Here is an 18,155-nt window from a genome sequence, read left to right on the forward strand (position 1 = left end):
GGTTTAGGATTTTTCGAAAATATTAACTAACAAAAAACACCGTTGGATGTGAACAAACCTCACAATGGTAGTCGTTGATTTATCAAAGAAAGAATATGATAAGACGTCGCCAAAAAGCGTGCGAGCGATTACGTCAGGAGGAAGAAAGTGGTAACACGTGTCGAAAGTCCATAAACGAGCATTTATGATGGACATAATAGGCCAAATCATGCCCAGATTAGCGCAACAGCATAGTATATCACCGATACTCTCTTTCCATTGTAGAACCAATTAACGAGGTGTAATAAAGGAGGGAATGGAAAGAAAATATAAAACAACATTAGCAAATCATGACTTGTTAAAATTCAGAATATATCAACAGACTATGATGTCGACCTATCTTATAAGCAGGCCGGAACTCAGAAATTTGACCAAATTCAAATCCGCCCGAACTCATATGCAAAGTGTCTTATTTAGTTATTTCTTACACAATCAACAACGTGCTTACACATGCTCTTACTCTCAAATAAACACATGAAACTCTGATATCACTACTAGTAACTTTGTAACTACATAAGGAAAGGAGAATATTTTGCCCGGTACTGTTGTAGGTTGAAGAAAAAATCTGTCATCCAACGGAATCTCATTTTTGTTTATAGACGCCAGATTGTGCTTCCACACCTAAATGGGGGCGAGAAATTGAATGACAGCTTGGACAAAGAGGAGAGGTTTGCCCTGTTCTTTGGCGTTTATGGGGTTCCCCCTCACAAACAAGTGACTGAAAGGTCCTCTCCAACCTAATCTGAGCCAACGCGGCTTGCAGAAGATCCACCTTAGCGTTCTGCCGATCCAGAGCTTGTTGCTGCTGAGATATTAGTAAACCATCCGCATAAGCTTTTCTGTTTAGATCGGGCACCTTTGAGGCATGCTGGACCCTTAGAGTATCCAGCTCCTCAGTCTTTTGCTTCAACTCCGAGTAGACTTTATTCCTCAAAGTCACTTCCGACTGAACCTGTGATTGAGCTGAGAGCAGATGTACCTCCAGTTTCTATTGAGGGGATGATGTAAATCTAGAATGCCCACATAATAATAGAAGAATATTTTCTGACAAGCTGTTACGATTCTCTGGTATTATGGTCCCTAAAGATATCCCGACCGAATGTGTGGCCAATGATATGCATATATATAAGGGCAAAATATTGAGTATGGTAGGACGGACGCCCCTTAAGACCGCTCGGCTCTGGATTATGTAATGCTGGAAGTCAAGTCCCTTGCATTCGGACGGTTCTTAAAATCGACAGACCATAGGCAGGGATACTTACTTTCGAAGAATGGAGAACTGAGGCCTCGAAAAGCCCGACTAGTAATTTCACCTCATAGTCCTTGTATTGGGAGGCCTGTCCCTGAAGTAATATTTGAGCTCTGGGAATCAAGTCAAGTTTCTTCTAAGATTTGCCATGTATACTTACTTGGCGAAGATAAGACAGTTGTTTAACCAATCCCCATATACAGAAGGTTGGGAAAATAAACAATAAAGACCCCTATGTTTTCACCAGTTGTCAAATTAGCCTATTGTATACTAGGCACTCAGAGCGGAATGCTAGGTCCCTGAGTCTTGCTTGAATAGTACACCCGAGCGAGCGGCCTTGTGATCGGTCAGGACTTTCTTGAATCCAGATGGATAATGGCTAGTTGGGTATATGCTAAGCGTCTTACTATAAGCGAGGAGTGCTAGGCCTCTCTGGTTCGACCGACTTTTTGGCTGAGCATCCATGTACTAAGGGCTTTTGCGTTGGGCGAGGAACCAAACCTTATTATGAGTGGCTCCCTGATGGTCACCTCACCCTAGCTTGACTACTACGTCTGCCAAACTTTGACTGTTATGTTATATTTGGATTCATTTGTAATATGATATATATTTTAGAATTATAAAAGTTGGGTATGTGAAAATACTCAAAAATAGATATATAAATTAATGGTTCACCATTTCATTTTTTTTTTTAATCCCATCCTTTTATATTTTATATGTGTATACATTTTTTTTTTTTGCATATCATTTTTCTAGTAACAAATAATGGCTACTCGTTGATCAATAAAATAGAGTGAAAAATAATGAAGCCATCAAATAATGAAGTCGAAAGTGTATCTTCATCAGCAATTTTTACTTACACGTGAAGTTTAAAGTTTATTGTCAGCCACGCACGTTTGCAACGGCAGAAGCCGGTACGAATAAGGCAGCGAGGTTGACTTTGACAAGAGCGAAAGAATGGACTTGACTTTAAGCCTGCCCTCAGATTCAGCCACTAATGATGAAATTTCATTAATGTTACATAGCTTCAGGGATGACTTGTTCAACGGATCAAGACTTTGGGTATTGACGAGTTGATCAAAGGCTCGGCCATCAATTTTGGACTTTTGACTTAGCTGCTATATAGCTCCCATTTTGCTGTCCAAGTTAACACACACAAGCTGCGAGGGTCAAGATGGAGTTACAATTACAGGTCCCTTCCCTTCCCGTCTTGCTCTCCATCTTCTTGGTTCTTCTGATCATCCTCAGGAGGGTCTTCAGCTCCAAGCCTAAGCACGTAGGGCCGGAGTTTCCCACCCCCTCAAGGCTTCCCTTCATCGGCAGCATTCATCTTCTCATTGGCAAGTTGCCCCACCATGCGCTCCGCGACCTGGCTCGCAAGCATGGGAATGTCATGAAACTCCGCCTCGGTCAAGTCGACCAAATCATACTCAGCTCGCGGGAGGGTGCGCAGCAGGTGCTCAAGGCGCAGGACGCCAACTTCGCCTTTCGCCCTGAGTTCACCGCCGCCAAGATCATTGCGTACGGCCAGAGCGACATCGCCTTCTCCAACGGCGAGTACTGGCGCCAGCTGCGCAAGATCTGCGTCATGGAGCTGCTCGGCGCGAAGCGTGTCAAGTCGTTTGTGTCTTTGAGAAAAGAGCAGGTCGGTCGTCTCATGAGCGACGTCAGCAACGCTGCTGCCATCGGGAAGCCAGTCAACCTGGGGGAGAGGCTGAACGAGTTAACCAACTCCATCGTGGTCCAAGCTTCGTTTGGGAGAAGGTGCCAGCAACAGAAGAAGTTCATGGAGACCATCAAGGAAGTCATCAAACTGGCTAGCGGATTTAGCGTTGGTGATCTCTTTCCATCTCTCCAGGTTGTTGATATCCTCACTGGATTTAGCACTCAGTTAAAGAAATATCACAAGAAACTAGATGTGATCCTGGATGCGACAATCAAGGAGCATCAGATGAACCGCGATGCAGGTGAAGAGGAGGATCTTATTGATGTTTTACTCAGGCTCAAAGACGAAGGCAATCTAGAAGTGCCAATCTCATTTGACAACATCAAGGCTGTTGTGATTGTGAGTAATACATATATGTGCCTATATATATTTCATATAGCTAGCAACAGATTATTCAAATTTATTTATAATTAATTAATTAATTAATGATTTCTTCATTGGTTGATTTGAGCAGGATATGTTTGCTGGAGGAACGGAGACAACCGCAAACACCATTGAATGGGCTATGTCTGAGCTCATGTTGCGCCCTTCCACATTACAGAGAGCTCAAAAAGAGGTCAGAGAAGCTATGAAGGATAAAGGTTACATCGAGGAGACCGATGTTCCACAATTTAACTATCTCCATGAAGTGGTCAAAGAAACTTTAAGGTTGCATCCGCCATTCCCCCTCTTGTTTCCACGAGTGGCTCAAGAGACTACTGAAGTTCTCGGCTACACACTTCCTGCTGGAACAAGAGTCCTCGTCAATGTCTGGGCACTAGGAAGGGATCCAAGATACTGGAAGGATGCCGAGATCTTTAAGCCCGAGAGATTCGAAGAAGGTGTCGACAAAGAATTCAAAGGCAATGACTTTGAGTTCTTGCCATTCGGTGCCGGTAGAAGGATGTGTGCAGGCATGACCTTTGGATTGACCACTTTGGAGCTGGCATTGTCTCAGCTTCTGTTCCACTTCGATTGGGCATTTCCGAAAGGAGTGAAAGCAGAGGACATTGACATGTCTGAATCTTTCGGAGCAAGCGCTTCAAGGAAGGTTAATCTTCTCTTAGTTCCTTCACCTCGCTACCCCTTGCGGGCCTCCGAGTAAATTAATTAAAATAGAAGAGTTACACATCGAAGCATTATCTTTCACGGGCAGTACTTTCACTAGCTCCGTCGACAGTAAAAATTTTAATTAGAATAATTGATGGCATGTGTATTTGTGATGTATTTTTGTCTTTTTTTTTTGTAAAGTGAATATGCTTGAATATTTCTTCAAATCATTTAGTTTCTCCATTTAGTCAAAAATCGTTCCTTTTTTTTTTTCAAAAGAAAAAGAGATCAATAATTCTCCATCCACCTTCATTAAATGCACAGGGTATTAGACTTCCCCCATAATTGTTCATCTCCCTTGAGAAAATTCTCCCATAATCTTTTGATTCTTCGGGTTTCAACGGAATCCCGCCGGACTAAAGAAGTCATTATATATATATATATATATATATATATATATATATATATATATATATATATATATAGACACGTTCATGATATACTGCATGATGCTATAATATACAACTGTACACGTCACGCAGTATATCAGATTTCTTTGTTTTTTTTTATTTTTTAAATTTTGAATTAAAAAATAATTAAAATATATTTTTAAGATTTTATTTGTAGGGTTTAGACTTCCTAATTGGATTATAAATTTTCAGTTAATTTTCCTTTTTAAGATTTTACCTCTAGGGTTCAGGTTTTCCAATTGGATTATAATATTTAGTTAAAAAAATTAAAAATGAAATAAATTTAAGTATTTACGGAGTATTGTAATGTGTTAAGGGGATATCTTAACGTACTAAGGATTTATATAAAGAAATATTATTTTTTTTAAAATTTAAAATTTCTTTGTTTTTTATTTTTTTTTTTAAAGTTTGAATTTCAAAAATAATTAAAATATTTTTTTTAAGATTTTATTTCTAGGATTCAGATTTTCTAATTAGGTTATAATTTTTAAGTTAAATTTTTTTTTTAAGATTTTACCTCTAGGGTTTAGACTTCCCAATTGAGTTATAGATTTTACCTTGCTTAGTCGCTCGATGACTATTCTAGACGTATTGATGACAACCTTGAGTATTGTGAGTTTTGGACCTATGGTATATACAGAAAGTTAGTATCTAGTGGCGAGGCTTGATAAATGAGGTTTGTGCCATTTTTACATGTTATACTATCCTCCCTTCCTGAGCCGACGAGAGAGAACTCGGCCAGTGCTCTTTGTGTCATAGGCAAGTGGAGGAGCCTTATGCTTGGCTTGGAAGGAGGGAGCTGGAGCAAGTACTTTTATTTTCCAAGCGGCTTTAGCTTCTTCAAAATTGATGTATTTGACTATTCGTCCCAACAGACTATCAAAGTCCTTGGGGGCCTTTCTCACCAGAGAGTGGAAGAAGTTTTCATCAATGAGCCCTTGTGAAAAGACACTTACCAGTATTTTAGAAGTGGCGGAAGGAACATCCATAGATATTTGATTAAACTGCCTTATATAAGCTTTTAAGGACTCCTTTGCTCCCTGCTTGAGGGCGAAGAGGCTCAAGTTTGTCTTGTGGTACCTTCAGCTACTTGCAAAATGGTGTAGGAAAACCCTTTTGAAATCGTTGAAGCATGTGATGGAACCAGCAAGGAGTCGATCAAACCATCTCTACACCAAGTCTGACAAGGTTGTTAAAAATGCTTGGCACTTGACATTATCCGTGTATTGGTGTAGTAGAGCAGCATTTTCAAATCGATAGAGATGGTCTTCGGGATTTGTGGAGCCTCCATATTTTCCAACCGGCAAGGGTCGGAAATGCTTGGGCAGCCTATATTCGAGGATCTCCTAGGAGAAAGACACGCTTGTCCGCTCGGGTGAATCATTGACATCTAAGGCCTTATCCCACTTGGGATTGCCGGGAGGAGAATCTCCAGTGCAGGATGTTTAGTATTGCTCGACTTTGGTAGGATCTTCTGTAGGCATGCGAAGCAAGTCTTTGGGGAACTCAGCTTGCTGCCTTGGCTTAGACCAACAATTAGTGCCTTGTGGTCCCTCAGACGATACCACTGACACTTTGAGAGGAGGGATCTATTGCTTGTTGCTTTTGTGCTTGTGCTTTGACCATTATTAGCAACTCTATATCTTCTTGTGACAAGGTGATGGTTGTAAATTGTTTAGCATTGTCCATCTTCATGTTCCAGATCAGCATTATATTTTCCACAAACGATGTCAAATTTGATCCCATATAGAAGCAGCAAAAAAGGACTACCATTGTGTTGGCTGGAATGTTGACTAGAAGAAGACTTCTAGCTGGGAATTCTTGCAAGCACAAGTAGAGGGAAAAGGAAGAGGATCGTCAGGAAGTAGGCCAAGAGGGGGTCCCTGGCATGGCTACTCTGACTATCAAGTCAATACGAAAGGAAGAAGAAGAACAGTGGCGTAAGAAGTAAGCTTGTGGACTAGCGTACCTATGCCAATGGGAAAGGACCCCTTTTATAATGTCCTTGTAATCCCCCACATTAATGGGACATAACATCACCATTAGACATCCTATCCATTAGATATAACAGGAGTATCTTGTATACCACTTGTTGAGACATTTCAGTGCTTAAGGTGGGGGGGGGGGGGGGGGGGGGGGGGATGAATAGTTTGTTCACTTTGTTGATGATGATCTTGCAGCGAAAAATCAAAGTGAAACTCCACTAATGCTAACGCCAAGAATTTACTTGATATCCACCTCAAATGAGATGACTAATCTAAGGATCCGACCTTCTCTCACACATCTACTATCAAAATACTCAAAAATATTTCAGAGGTGGAGAAACCTTGTACAAGACTTCAATACAACAAGAAGGAAAAGGAGAAGCAAATACAAACAAATTTTACAAGATTTACAACATTAAAACCCAAGTTTGCTCCTTCTTGCTTGTCCACCTCTTGATCAACTTGTAAATGCAAAAACACTTCCCTCTAAGTCTTTAAGAACTCTGGTGGTGAGTTGGAGAGAATCAGTGAAGTAGATGTGAGGAGAAGAAGCTACTCGTTTGAAGTCGTTGAAGCGCTTTTACCTGCGACCTGCTCCAATGTTTATATCCCAATTGATTGGCTGATCGATTGGAACATCTGAATCGATTAGATGATCGATCCAGATGGCTTCTATGTTCTCACGAAAAGCCCTATAATCGATTTCGGCTGCCTCACAATATCTTGAGAATACCTTCGCCAATCGATTGGCTATCGATTGGAGTATGCCAATCGATTAGGGAGCACACTGTGTTCTCTCATGAAGTGCCTCAATCAATCAACTGATCAATTGAGCTCTGACTGAATCAATCGGTTGATCAATTCACATTCCCTCTTCGCGATGACACTCCCAATCAATCAACTGATCAATTAGGTTCAAACCTAACTCAAGTCTAGGGTTCCCTTTCCCAATATCTGATCAATCCTGACCTGTTGGGACTTCTTCATGCCTAACATCCAGTCAACCTTGACCTAGAAGGACTTCGTTATCAAACATTCGGTCAATCCTTTGACCTATTTGAACTTTTCTCCTCATGCCAAGTGTTTGATCAACCTTGACCCACATGGACTTCCAATCATTAGGTATCCATTCAACTTTTGACCCACCTGAATTTTCAACTGTCTGACTTCACTCACTAGGACTTCTTCACTATCTAGCTTCAGTCACTAGGGCTTTTCACCTAGTTTCACTCACCAAGATTTTTCATCTGCCTAGTTTCACTCACTAGGGCTTTCACCTGACTTTACTTATTAGGATTTTCCAATTATCTAACTTCACTTACTAGGATTTTCAATCACTTAGTTTCATTCACTAGGTTTTTTCACCTGGCTTCACTCACCAGGATTTTTCATTCGCCTAGCTTTACTCACTAAGACTTTTCAACTGTCTAGCTTTAATCATCAGGACTTTCAGCTGCCTAGTTTCACTCACCATAATTTTCACACCAAATGTCTAGTCAACACTAACCCACTTGGATTTTCTTCTTTCAACCTTCCCATTGGGCTTGCCCTTGTCTAACCTCCAATTAGGACTTTCCAGTCAAGTATCTGGTCAACCTTGACCTACTTAACTCATTTGGTCAACCTTTGACCGTTAATATACCATATAGACAATTATACCTACAATCTTCATATATTGTCAAACATCAATTTAAACATCAAGACTCAACTTTGAGTCAACTCAAGCTTAGTCAACTTGGTTAACCTTGACCCAAGGAAAATTGCACCAACAAGGATATGGTCTCTCTAACTCTCTGACAAACCCACGTGAAGTATTAATGCCAAAGTGGGTTCATGGGTCAGAAAGTCAAGTGGTCTGTTGGTCGTCTGCCCTATTAGTAGGGAGATGGGTCGAGGATAAGGAGCCCAATTTTTGATTGGGGGTGACTAGGCTCATAAGTGACTAAATGGGGAGCTGGGCCGCTGGGAGGTCTGATCAACATTAGCTGATCAGAGTGTGATGGGGAGCTAGGCTTTATAAGTAGTTGAGTCAGGGAGCTGGGCCCCAATGGTGACCGTGTGGGGAGTTGGGTCCTTGGGTTGTCTGATCGACAATAGCTAATAGTAATGTGAGATCAGATATGGAGCTAGGCCCTTGAAACTTTTGATTGGCAATAGCCTATCGGAATGTGATAGCGAGTAGAGCTCTGTAATTAGCTAAGCGGGGAGCTGTGCCTCACTAGCAACCGAGTGGGGAGTTGGGCCCTTCGGTTGTTTGATCGGAATGTGATGTGTAGCAAGACCTCATAACTAACTGAGCAGAGAGATGGCCCCCGATGGTATTTGACTGTGGAGTTGGGCCCTTGGGATGTTCGATCGACTCTATTTGATCGACGCTGAGGGGACTTATTGGGTAGGTTACTCAGGTTGACTTCTCTTACACTTTGACTGCCACCTAATCTAAATTCGGACTCCACCCTAGTGCTCCTCATTATTCACCGTATCATAAGTAGTTCGTGCTTAATTTTAACTGGAAGGAATATGAGTGCATGGAGGGTTCGTCATTATTCATGGTATCATAAGTATATTGTGCTTGATTTTAACTGGAAGGAATATGAGTGCATAAAGTTAGCAAAAGACAATTGCGCTTGCCCCCATCGCCTCAGGCAATACATCCCAGGACCACCACGGAGGAAGTAAATCACGGGTGACTACTAATCTTGGAATAGTGACTAGCAAATGAGGGAGTCATTTACCTTGGCTTTACCGAGATTCGAATCTTAGATCTTAAGTTGATAATATCGTATGTGTTAACTACTAGATCGTCCGGAGAAAACGAAAATGAGTACATAAAGGATGTTATCAAAGGTTGCTAGGATAATTGTATAGGATTACCAAGTGGTATTGCTAGTCTGTGCAGGAAGGTGAAAGTCAAAGAAGATAATTACTTTGTGCAGCTTAATGACTTCAGTCAGACAAGATTGAGGTGAAATCGGAAGCTAGGTAGGTTTCATTGGATGGATAGCGGGAATTTTCCCATGGGAAAAAAACATCATAGTGGGACTTCTCTGTTGAGGAAATATAGTATTCTTTGAACAGATATGGGGGAAATCTCAATGCCTAATGCATTTAATGAAGTGTTTTTTCTTATCTCTTAGATTTTGTTAAAGATTGGCATAGCAACCTACTAGGTGGATTTAGCCTCCTTCGAAGGTGATGGTGTTTCATTATATTGTTCACACTGAAAACAAACTATTCTGGGTTAAATGGAAAAACTAAATGTTTTGAAGAAATATTTAAACATATTCACTTTATAAAAATTGCAAAACACATCATAAACACATGCTATGAATTACTCTAATCCATTATCGGAGACAGAGCTAGTGATGTAAAAGGTAATGCTTCAATGTGTAACTCTTCTGTTTTAACTACTGCCCGTGAAAGGTATTGCTTCGATGCGTAACTCTTCTCTTTTAATTAATTTACTCGGAGACCCGCAAGGGGTAGCGAGGTGAAGGAACTAAGAGAAGATTAACCTTCCTTGAAGCGCTTGCTCCGAAAGATTCAGACATGTCAATGTCCTCTGCTTTCACTCCTTTCGGAAATGCCCAATCGAAGTGGAACAGAAGCTGAGACAATGCCAGCTCCAAAGTGGTCAATCCAAAGGTCATGCCTGCACACATCCTTCTACCGGCACCGAATGGCAAGAACTCAAAGTCATTGCCTTTGAATTCTTTGTCGACACCTTCTTCGAATCTCTCGGGCTTAAAGATCTCGGCATCCTTCCAGTATCTTGGATCCCTTCCTAGTGCCCAGACATTGACGAGGACTCTTGTTCCAGCAGGAAGTGTGTAGCCGAGAACTTCAGTAGTCTCTTGAGCCACTCGTGGAAACAAGAGGGGGAATGGCGGATGCAACCTTAAAGTTTCTTTGACCACTTCATGGAGATAGTTAAATTGTGGAACATCGGTCTCCTCGATGTAACCTTTATCCTTCATAGCTTCTCTGACCTCTTTTTGAGCTCTCTGTAATGTGGAAGGGCGCAACATGAGCTCAGACATAGCCCATTCAATGGTGTTTGCGGTTGTCTCCGTTCCTCCAGCAAACATATCCTGCTCAAATCAACCAATGAACAAATCATTAATTAATTAATTAATTATAAATAAATTTGAATAATCTGTTGCTAGCTATATGAAATATATATAGGCACATATATGTATTACTCACAATCACAACAGCCTTGATGTTGTCAAATGAGATTGGCACTTCTAGATTGCCTTCGTCTTTGAGCCTGAGTAAAACATCAATAAGATCCTCCTCTTCACCTGCATCGCGGTTCATCTGATGCTCCTTGATTGTCGCATCCAGGATCACATCTAGTTTCTTGTGATATTTCTTTAACTGAGTGCTAAATCCAGTGAGGATATCAACAACCTGGAGAGATGGAAAGAGATCACCAACGCTAAATCCGCTAGCCAGTTTGATGACTTCCTTGATGGTCTCCATGAACTTCTTCTGTTGCTGGCACCTTCTCCCAAACGAAGCTTGGACCACGATGGAGTTGGTTAACTCGTTCAGCCTCTCCCCCAGGTTGACTGGCTTCCCGATGGCAGCAGCGTTGCTGACGTCGCTCATGAGACGACCGACCTGCTCTTTTCTCAAAGACACAAACGACTTGACACGCTTCGCGCCGAGCAGCTCCATGACGCAGATCTTGCGCAGCTGGCGCCAGTACTCGCCGTTGGAGAAGGCGATGTCGCTCTGGCCGTACGCAATGATCTTGGCGGCGGTGAACTCAGGGCGAAAGGCGAAGTTGGCGTCCTGCGCCTTGAGCACCTGCTGCGCGCCCTCCCGCGAACTGAGTATGATTTGGTCGACTTGGCCGAGGCGGAGTTTCATGACATTCCCATGCTTGCGAGCCAGGTCGCGGAGCGCATGGTGGGGCAACTTGCCAATGAGAAGATGAATGCTTCCGATGAAGGGAAGCCTTGAGGGGGTGGGAAACTCCGGCCCTACGTGCTTAGACTTGGAGCTGAAGACCCTCCTGACGATGATCAGGAGAACCAAGAAGATGGAGAGCAAGACGGGAAGGGAAGGGACCTGCAACTGTAACTCCATCTTGACCCTCGCAGCTTGTGTGTGCTAACTTGGACAGCCAAATGGCATGCAGCTATATAGCAGCTAAGTCAACGTTCCAAAATTGATGGCCGAGCCTTTGATCAACTCGTCAATACCCAAAGTATTGATCCGTTGAACAAGTCATCCCTGAAGCTATGTAACATTAATTAAATTTCATCATGAGTGGCTGAATCTGAGGGCAGGCTAAAGTCAAGTCCATTCTTTCGCTCATGTCAAAGTCAACCTCGCTGCCTTATTCGTACCGGCTTCTGCCGTTGCGACCGCGCGTGGCCGACGATAAACTTTAAACTTCACGTGTAAGCAGAAATTGCTGATGAAGATAAATTTTCGATTTCATTATTTGATGACTTCATTATTTCTTACTCTATTTTATTGAACAACATCATTAAGGAAGTTTCATTATTATCTATTTCATGTATTAACTTTTATAATTCTAAAATATGTATCATATTTCTGTTATATCCTTTCCTTTTTTGAGGCATTCAATTTTTTTAAGCTACTCATTTAAAAGATTAACTATTCTCAATTTACATTGTTAAATTTAAATTTATAAATAATTAATATTGGAGGATTCAAAAATTATTATTATTATTTTAATAATTTTTATTTTTATTTTTTGATAATTTTTTGTATTTTTAACTATTTCTATGAAGTTAACAGTCAACCAAGGATAGGGAAATGTCAATCCTTTCTTATCCAGTATACTTCTGATGTTAATTCGAATGCAGTTTTAGGGAGTTAGATGAATATAACCCGATCCTTGATAGACTTGGCCCAGGAGAAAGAGATTTTTCAGGTGCGACTATTAGAAGCTGAATCTTTTCTGGCCCCTGCCTTGTCATCACTATAAGCTCAGACCCAAATTGACTAGCTAAGCAAGCTACAAAGGCAACTCGAGGAAGCTCAGGAATTGTCGAGGGTTGAGGTAGAGAAAGCATAAAAATTAGAGGGCACCCTGAAGACAACTGAAGACAAGCTCTGGTCTTAAATGACCAAGAGAACTACGGTGGTAGTTTATTTGGATGAGCAAATTGTTGAATCCCAGAGCCTCTCTGCCCAACTAGAGGAGTTGAAGACCACTCATGCCTCTGACTTGAATGCCAAATTAAAGAAGCTGAGCTTACGGTTAAAACCCTGCTGATGTCCGAGCAGTAGAAAAGCCTGGACATTCAAAGATCAGAGCTAGAGTCTTTGCAGGCGAAATTGGAGGCTACGTAGTCCAAACTAGCTACTTCCAAATCAGAGTTGGTGGGGACTTCTACTGAGTTGGTGGTCTCTCGGGTGGAACTAGAAAGCTACTGGACGGGGGAGGATAAGCGTTGCCAGGCCAAGAAGCTAACCCTAGTATCAATTATGAGATGATTGTAAAGGGCACATTATTATATCATAAATCATTATTAATAAAAGATAAAGTTGGTTATTATATTTATTTCAGTTCAGTGTCAATTGAATAAGTATAATAATGCCCTTGGGTAGTAGGTTCTTATCTATAATATATCAATTGGTTGAATTGATAGTGAGATATTGTAGAGAACACTACTCTTAACTATTCCTAGTCAAGCATTAATATACAAGGACAATATTAATGCGTTGAGACTAACATGTAGGTCAACGGATGACTTGATCTCACAAGTCACGGATATGAGATATCAGGTTGACACATTGGTATATATTAGAGAATATATACTGAATGACCCGCCATGAGAATGTTTCATGGATCATTATATGAGTGTCATAAACATTCTCATGTGACTATTGGTATGAATAGTCCTTGGACCTGAAGTCACTACGGTTCCCTACATAAGGAGTTGTGTACTTTGGTATCAGTAAACGTCACCTGTAACAAGGTGGACAATAAAGTCGATCACTGGGTATGCAATGAATTATACGGAGGTATGTGAGTGATGTAGATGGCATCTATCCCTTCCATATGACGGAAGCGATATCTGTGGGCCCCTTGATTAGTAGGACACAAGAAAAGCATGGTCATGCTCAAACGAGTCAATATGAGATATTGAGCTTATTTAATTGAATGTGTCTACTTAGAGATCAAGAAACACAAAGGTTGATAAGAGGATGACACGGTCTATGCCTCATTGATCAACCTAGATATCAAGGATAGAGGGACCAAGTCATACAAGATAATAGCCACGGACAGGTTAGGTCGGATCTTAACCTTCTCGTCACTTGGATAGCAATGATACCTTGTTAGATGTCATTCATTGCTTATGTATCTAAATGTTGATTTGGATACATTGCCAACGTTACGAGAGCCTATTGGGTCATATACAAAGAATAAGTAGATTTTGAGATATATTCATATGATAAATAATTGGATTAAGTCTAATTCGAATTAGACTTATTGAGTTAGACTCAATTGAATCTAATTATTTGATTAAGTCCAATTCAAACTAGACTAGAGAAAGTTAATTCAAATTAATGAAATAGTGATTCATTGAATTTGAATTGTATGAGGATTAATTGAGTAAGACTCAATTGAATTAGATTTGAGTTAGACTCAAATGGATTAGACTTGAGTTAGACTCAAGTGAGACTTAATGGAGGTATTCATTGAATTTTGAATTCAATGAATCATTTTCATTCAATTCAATTTTCGAAATTGATTTGAAAATGAGGAGTTTTGAAAATGAGGAGTTTTCAAATGTGGTCCTTAATGGAGAGTGAATGAGCATTAAGGCTCATTAATGGAATTAATGATCATTAAGTGTTTTCATTGGATGAAAATACTTAAGTCATTTTTCTTCTCATTTTTGAAAATTATTCATTATCTCCTCCCTCTCTTCTCCTCTTGGCCGAATTCTCTTTCTAAGGTTGCTAGCACAACCTTAGGTGGTAGGCATCTCCACTTAGTGAGTTTGTGAGACAAATGAACCCTTGTTCATGTGGATACCATAAAGGCGCGAGCGTGTGTTCGTGCTGAGATCCGAGCTGTCGGGAGTCCGTGAGCACGCAACAAAGGTATTCTTCATCATGTTTTAGATAGTATAAAGTTTTGTTTCCCTTCGCATGGATCTTCTAGGGTAATAGGTTTTTCCGCTGTGCGTTTGCGTGTTTAGCAACCTATTACCTTACAGATATGATTGCATCTGTACATTGCTGGTGTCAATGAAAAGGCTCATTTAGAGTAGGCTACACAAACAAGAATCTACAGAAAGATGAGAAATGCATCTGAAGTTTGCATGTGCTGCAGTTAAATGCTAGTTCTGCTACCATTTTGCAAATTTGTAATTCTGGACAGTGCTACTAGGGAAACTAATGGGTATAGTTGCTGAATGAATTAGGGACTTTATACACGACAGAAATGCAGAATGAGTTGCAGTGATCATTGCACAGAAATCTACAGAGACATTAAAGTGTAGAGCTGGAATGTGGAGGTGCATTTTGTATCAGATTTGTATCAAAATTTTGGCGCAATATTCAAATGAGGGGAAGCTTAATTGAAATTTAAGAATATGCTGAAAACAAATGGTATGCTTACCTTCCATGCCTTCTGCAAAATAAGTAAGGATGAAATTCAGAAACTCCATCTAGACACAAAGATGCAGAAATAGTGAATTTTGTAGCTATTGGAATCTGATCATAAAGACTATAATTCGGAATTCAATTGGTGGGTATCATTTCACCAATGAAGCACTTGAACATGGCATCATTATTTCTGAAGAAGTGAAGAGAATTGCAGCAATTTGATACTCAGAACAGAAAAATGTGGAAGCTGGAATTGTCTCTGTACAGAAATTGTATTAGCATCCTTTCTTCTGATTATAAGGAATTGAAGACAAGCTAATTTGAGTGAATGTTAATTAAAGAGATCTATTGAAATTAGGAGCTGAATTGAATGGAAGTCAAGTTGATGGTGGATTTCAGGAACATGGAAATGAAGAGCTGTGCAGATTGTAATGGTTGAATTCTAGACATTGTATTGTGCAGAAATATGAAATTGAAGAGCTTAGAATCAATGTTGTGCCGAAAATTGAAGTAGCCTTTAAAGAAGGAAGAAGCTCGAAGGAAGTGTTACAAGATGCAGTAACAAATGAAATGAAGATTGCCAACTTGAGACAGAAATAACTCCTGCAAATTGAAGAATAGGCAGTAACTTGAAAACTATGAGCTGCTGAAATGCAGTTGCTGAAATTGTGGGTTCTCATTGGAATGCAGATGAATTTTGTTGTTTATTAACTACACTAAATATCATGTTGTAAGTGAACAAAAGTGTGGAGCTGAGTCTTAAAACAGAAATGCGTAAGTGGAATCTGAAATGGATTCTGAAATGCTGAAATTATTCTAAAAATTTTATCCATGAATTCTTCATGTCTCAGGCCAAGCTCTTTTCAATTCAAAGTTTTAAATTTCAATTCTGAAACTGGTGTTTGTTTAACTCAATTAATGGATGCAATTGTTTGGAATCACATTTCCGAAACTTGAGATTAGAATAGCTGGTGGCTGCAACTTGTGAATTCTGCAGATATGAGAATTCCAGATTTGAAACTTTCAGAAATAAGTTGCATTTCCATTTATTGTTGACAGCTTGGAATATTTGGAGCTACGTTTATTGTAGCTGGTTTCTGCTAGTATTGAATTCTAAGTTGCTGATTTCCAGAATCCATATTGAAACTTATGTAATACTTGATTCTGCAGAAATGGAACCATTGTATCAAGTTGAACATGTGTTTGCCAAACCTTATTGTTGTTTAATTCTAATGATACTTCAGAAGAAGTACATGCCTTTTTGTGATCATTGGATGTTTTTTTTTCTATTTTTACAATTCTGATCAGTATATTCAAAGAAAAGAAATAGAAGGAAAACCAAGGGTTGCAGAATCTGGACTAGAATGATGAATAGAGTGGTGTAAGTGTATCAGATGAAGGCCTGCAGTAATTAGAGAATAGTGTGGCTGCTATAAGGTTTTTGAAACTCCATCAAACTTGAATTCTAACTCTGAATCTCTGCAATGGCACAACTAAACCTAAGAATATGATTCTGAAATCAACTGCAGCAGTTCTTAGCTCCATGCCCTGTTTATTGTCAAGTAATGTGTTGATTCTGAATAGCCGAAGTTAGAATTCAACCTCCTATTATTTCAGTGATAAATGGAAGTCTTTGTTATGTTGGAATCTCCAGGTCACAAGCTGAATTACTTTCCCTTATAGATTCTGAAACTTTTTACTACAAGGTTGCTGTCTTTGCAGATCCCAATTTGAGTTACCTCCAAGAAATCAGTTATGCATTCACATATTTACATAATTCAAATTCTGTATTGCTAACAACTCCTCCTTCTAACTTAGCTCTTGCAAAAGCCAACATGATTCTAACTTCAGATTTCCATAAACAACTCATATCAGCTTTCAAGTTTTGGATCATAACTGTAGTGTGCCAAGTTTTGATTACAAACCGATTTTTCTAGTACCACTTGTTGTTCAACTTGTTCAACACTTGATCATGATTTGAGAATGCAAAAATGATGGATGTTGAGTTTGGGAACTCAGATCTGAACCAAAATTTTAGAAAGCAACCTTAATTCTGAAATTTCTGTTGGTAAGATTCCTGGAGTTTAAATTCAGAAATTGTAAAAGAAAATAAGTCCATCTCAAAGACTTTCTAGTTGACTCATAGTAGCTTTTGTACCTAGTGTACTTCCTTTACGTGAGAAGGTGCCAGGTCACATTCCCTCCCCAGTTGATGTGTATTTGATTCCTGATACTGGCTTGTAACAGTAGTGACCTTTAATACTTTCTTTTCCTCCTGCAATGTGAATATGTATATTAAGTCCCTTCTTTTGTATTATTTCTAATTTTACATTAGACATCTCTGATTTTAAGTGTGGAGTCTGCTTTCTTCAGAACCTTACAAGGCCTTAGCTCCTCCAAATTCCTGGATCTAGAATCTAAATTCTGAAAAGCTATTATGTGGAGTATCGAATGGCACTTTAGAATGCCAAGATTCAGTTGATTGCTGCAAAGGATTGAGGATGAATTAGATGTTGGCTGTTGAGTTCGAGCTAGGGATTTGACATAGAAGAAGGTTTCTGTTGGAAAGGAAATCAAAATCTGAATTGAAATACAGGAAGATATAGGGAAAATTCTGCAGAATGCAGAATTTAAGTTCGAACTTGGTGTTCTTGCAGTTTTTCTTCAGAACCTGTAATTTACTGAAGTGCTGAAAAATTCTGTATCAAGTTGATGAAATTATTTTAAAACAGAGAATTGAATTCTGTTATTGCTAAGAATAAATTCTGATTCCAGAAATAAATTGTTTTTGGTTTGCATATGTCAAGTTGAAGGAATATTCACAAGCTAGTGTAGAGATTATATTGTGGAGTTGTAATTCTCAGAGTTCGTTTAGACCTCAAGTTCTAAAATGTCAGTTTAACAAGTCAATGGTTTCTGAAATTCTGGTGCAAGGAATGAAGTGAATCCCATGATTTTGAAATTGAAATTCAGATACATGTAGTGACTGGATAAATATTGCATAAGTAAGGTATATTCGGAGATTGGGAACCAGAACTCAGCTATCAGATTCA

The 18,155-nt window shown here is 39.7% G+C and overlaps 2 protein-coding genes across 2 annotated transcripts; one reads left to right on the plus strand and one right to left on the minus strand.

Annotated features, from left to right (window-relative positions):
• The first annotated feature begins 2,442 nt into the window (after positions 1 to 2,442).
• On the plus strand, positions 2,443 to 4,099 carry LOC121980227 (premnaspirodiene oxygenase-like). The gene is made up of 2 exons (XM_042532198.1): positions 2,443 to 3,353; positions 3,469 to 4,099. The coding sequence occupies exons 1-2, from the start codon at positions 2,463 to 2,465 to the stop codon at positions 4,096 to 4,098; spliced, it is 1,521 nt and encodes a 506-aa protein (XP_042388132.1). The 5' UTR covers positions 2,443 to 2,462; the 3' UTR covers position 4,099.
• Positions 4,100 to 9,853: 5,754 nt separating this feature from the next.
• Positions 9,854 to 11,615, minus strand: LOC121980228 (premnaspirodiene oxygenase-like). Its single transcript, XM_042532199.1, has 2 exons — positions 10,705 to 11,615; positions 9,854 to 10,589 (listed from the first exon to the last, which is right to left on the minus strand). The coding sequence occupies exons 1-2, from the start codon at positions 11,593 to 11,595 to the stop codon at positions 9,960 to 9,962; spliced, it is 1,521 nt and encodes a 506-aa protein (XP_042388133.1). The 5' UTR covers positions 11,596 to 11,615; the 3' UTR covers positions 9,854 to 9,959.
• Between the last annotated feature and the right edge of the window lie 6,540 nt (positions 11,616 to 18,155).

Source organism: Zingiber officinale, chromosome 5A, assembly GCF_018446385.1.
Source record: "Zingiber officinale cultivar Zhangliang chromosome 5A, Zo_v1.1, whole genome shotgun sequence".
Taxonomy (NCBI): domain Eukaryota; kingdom Viridiplantae; phylum Streptophyta; class Magnoliopsida; order Zingiberales; family Zingiberaceae; genus Zingiber; species Zingiber officinale.

Coding starts and splice junctions, on each gene's coding strand:
- LOC121980227 (XM_042532198.1), top strand. CDS start 2,463: ATGGAGTTACAATTACAGGTCCCTTCCCTTCCCGTCTTGCTCTCCATC. Junction 3,354..3,468: donor ACATCAAGGCTGTTGTGATT/GTGAGTAATACA, acceptor TGATTTGAGCAG/GATATGTTTGCTGGAGGAAC.
- LOC121980228 (XM_042532199.1), bottom strand. CDS start 11,595: ATGGAGTTACAGTTGCAGGTCCCTTCCCTTCCCGTCTTGCTCTCCATC. Junction 10,590..10,704: donor ACATCAAGGCTGTTGTGATT/GTGAGTAATACA, acceptor TGATTTGAGCAG/GATATGTTTGCTGGAGGAAC.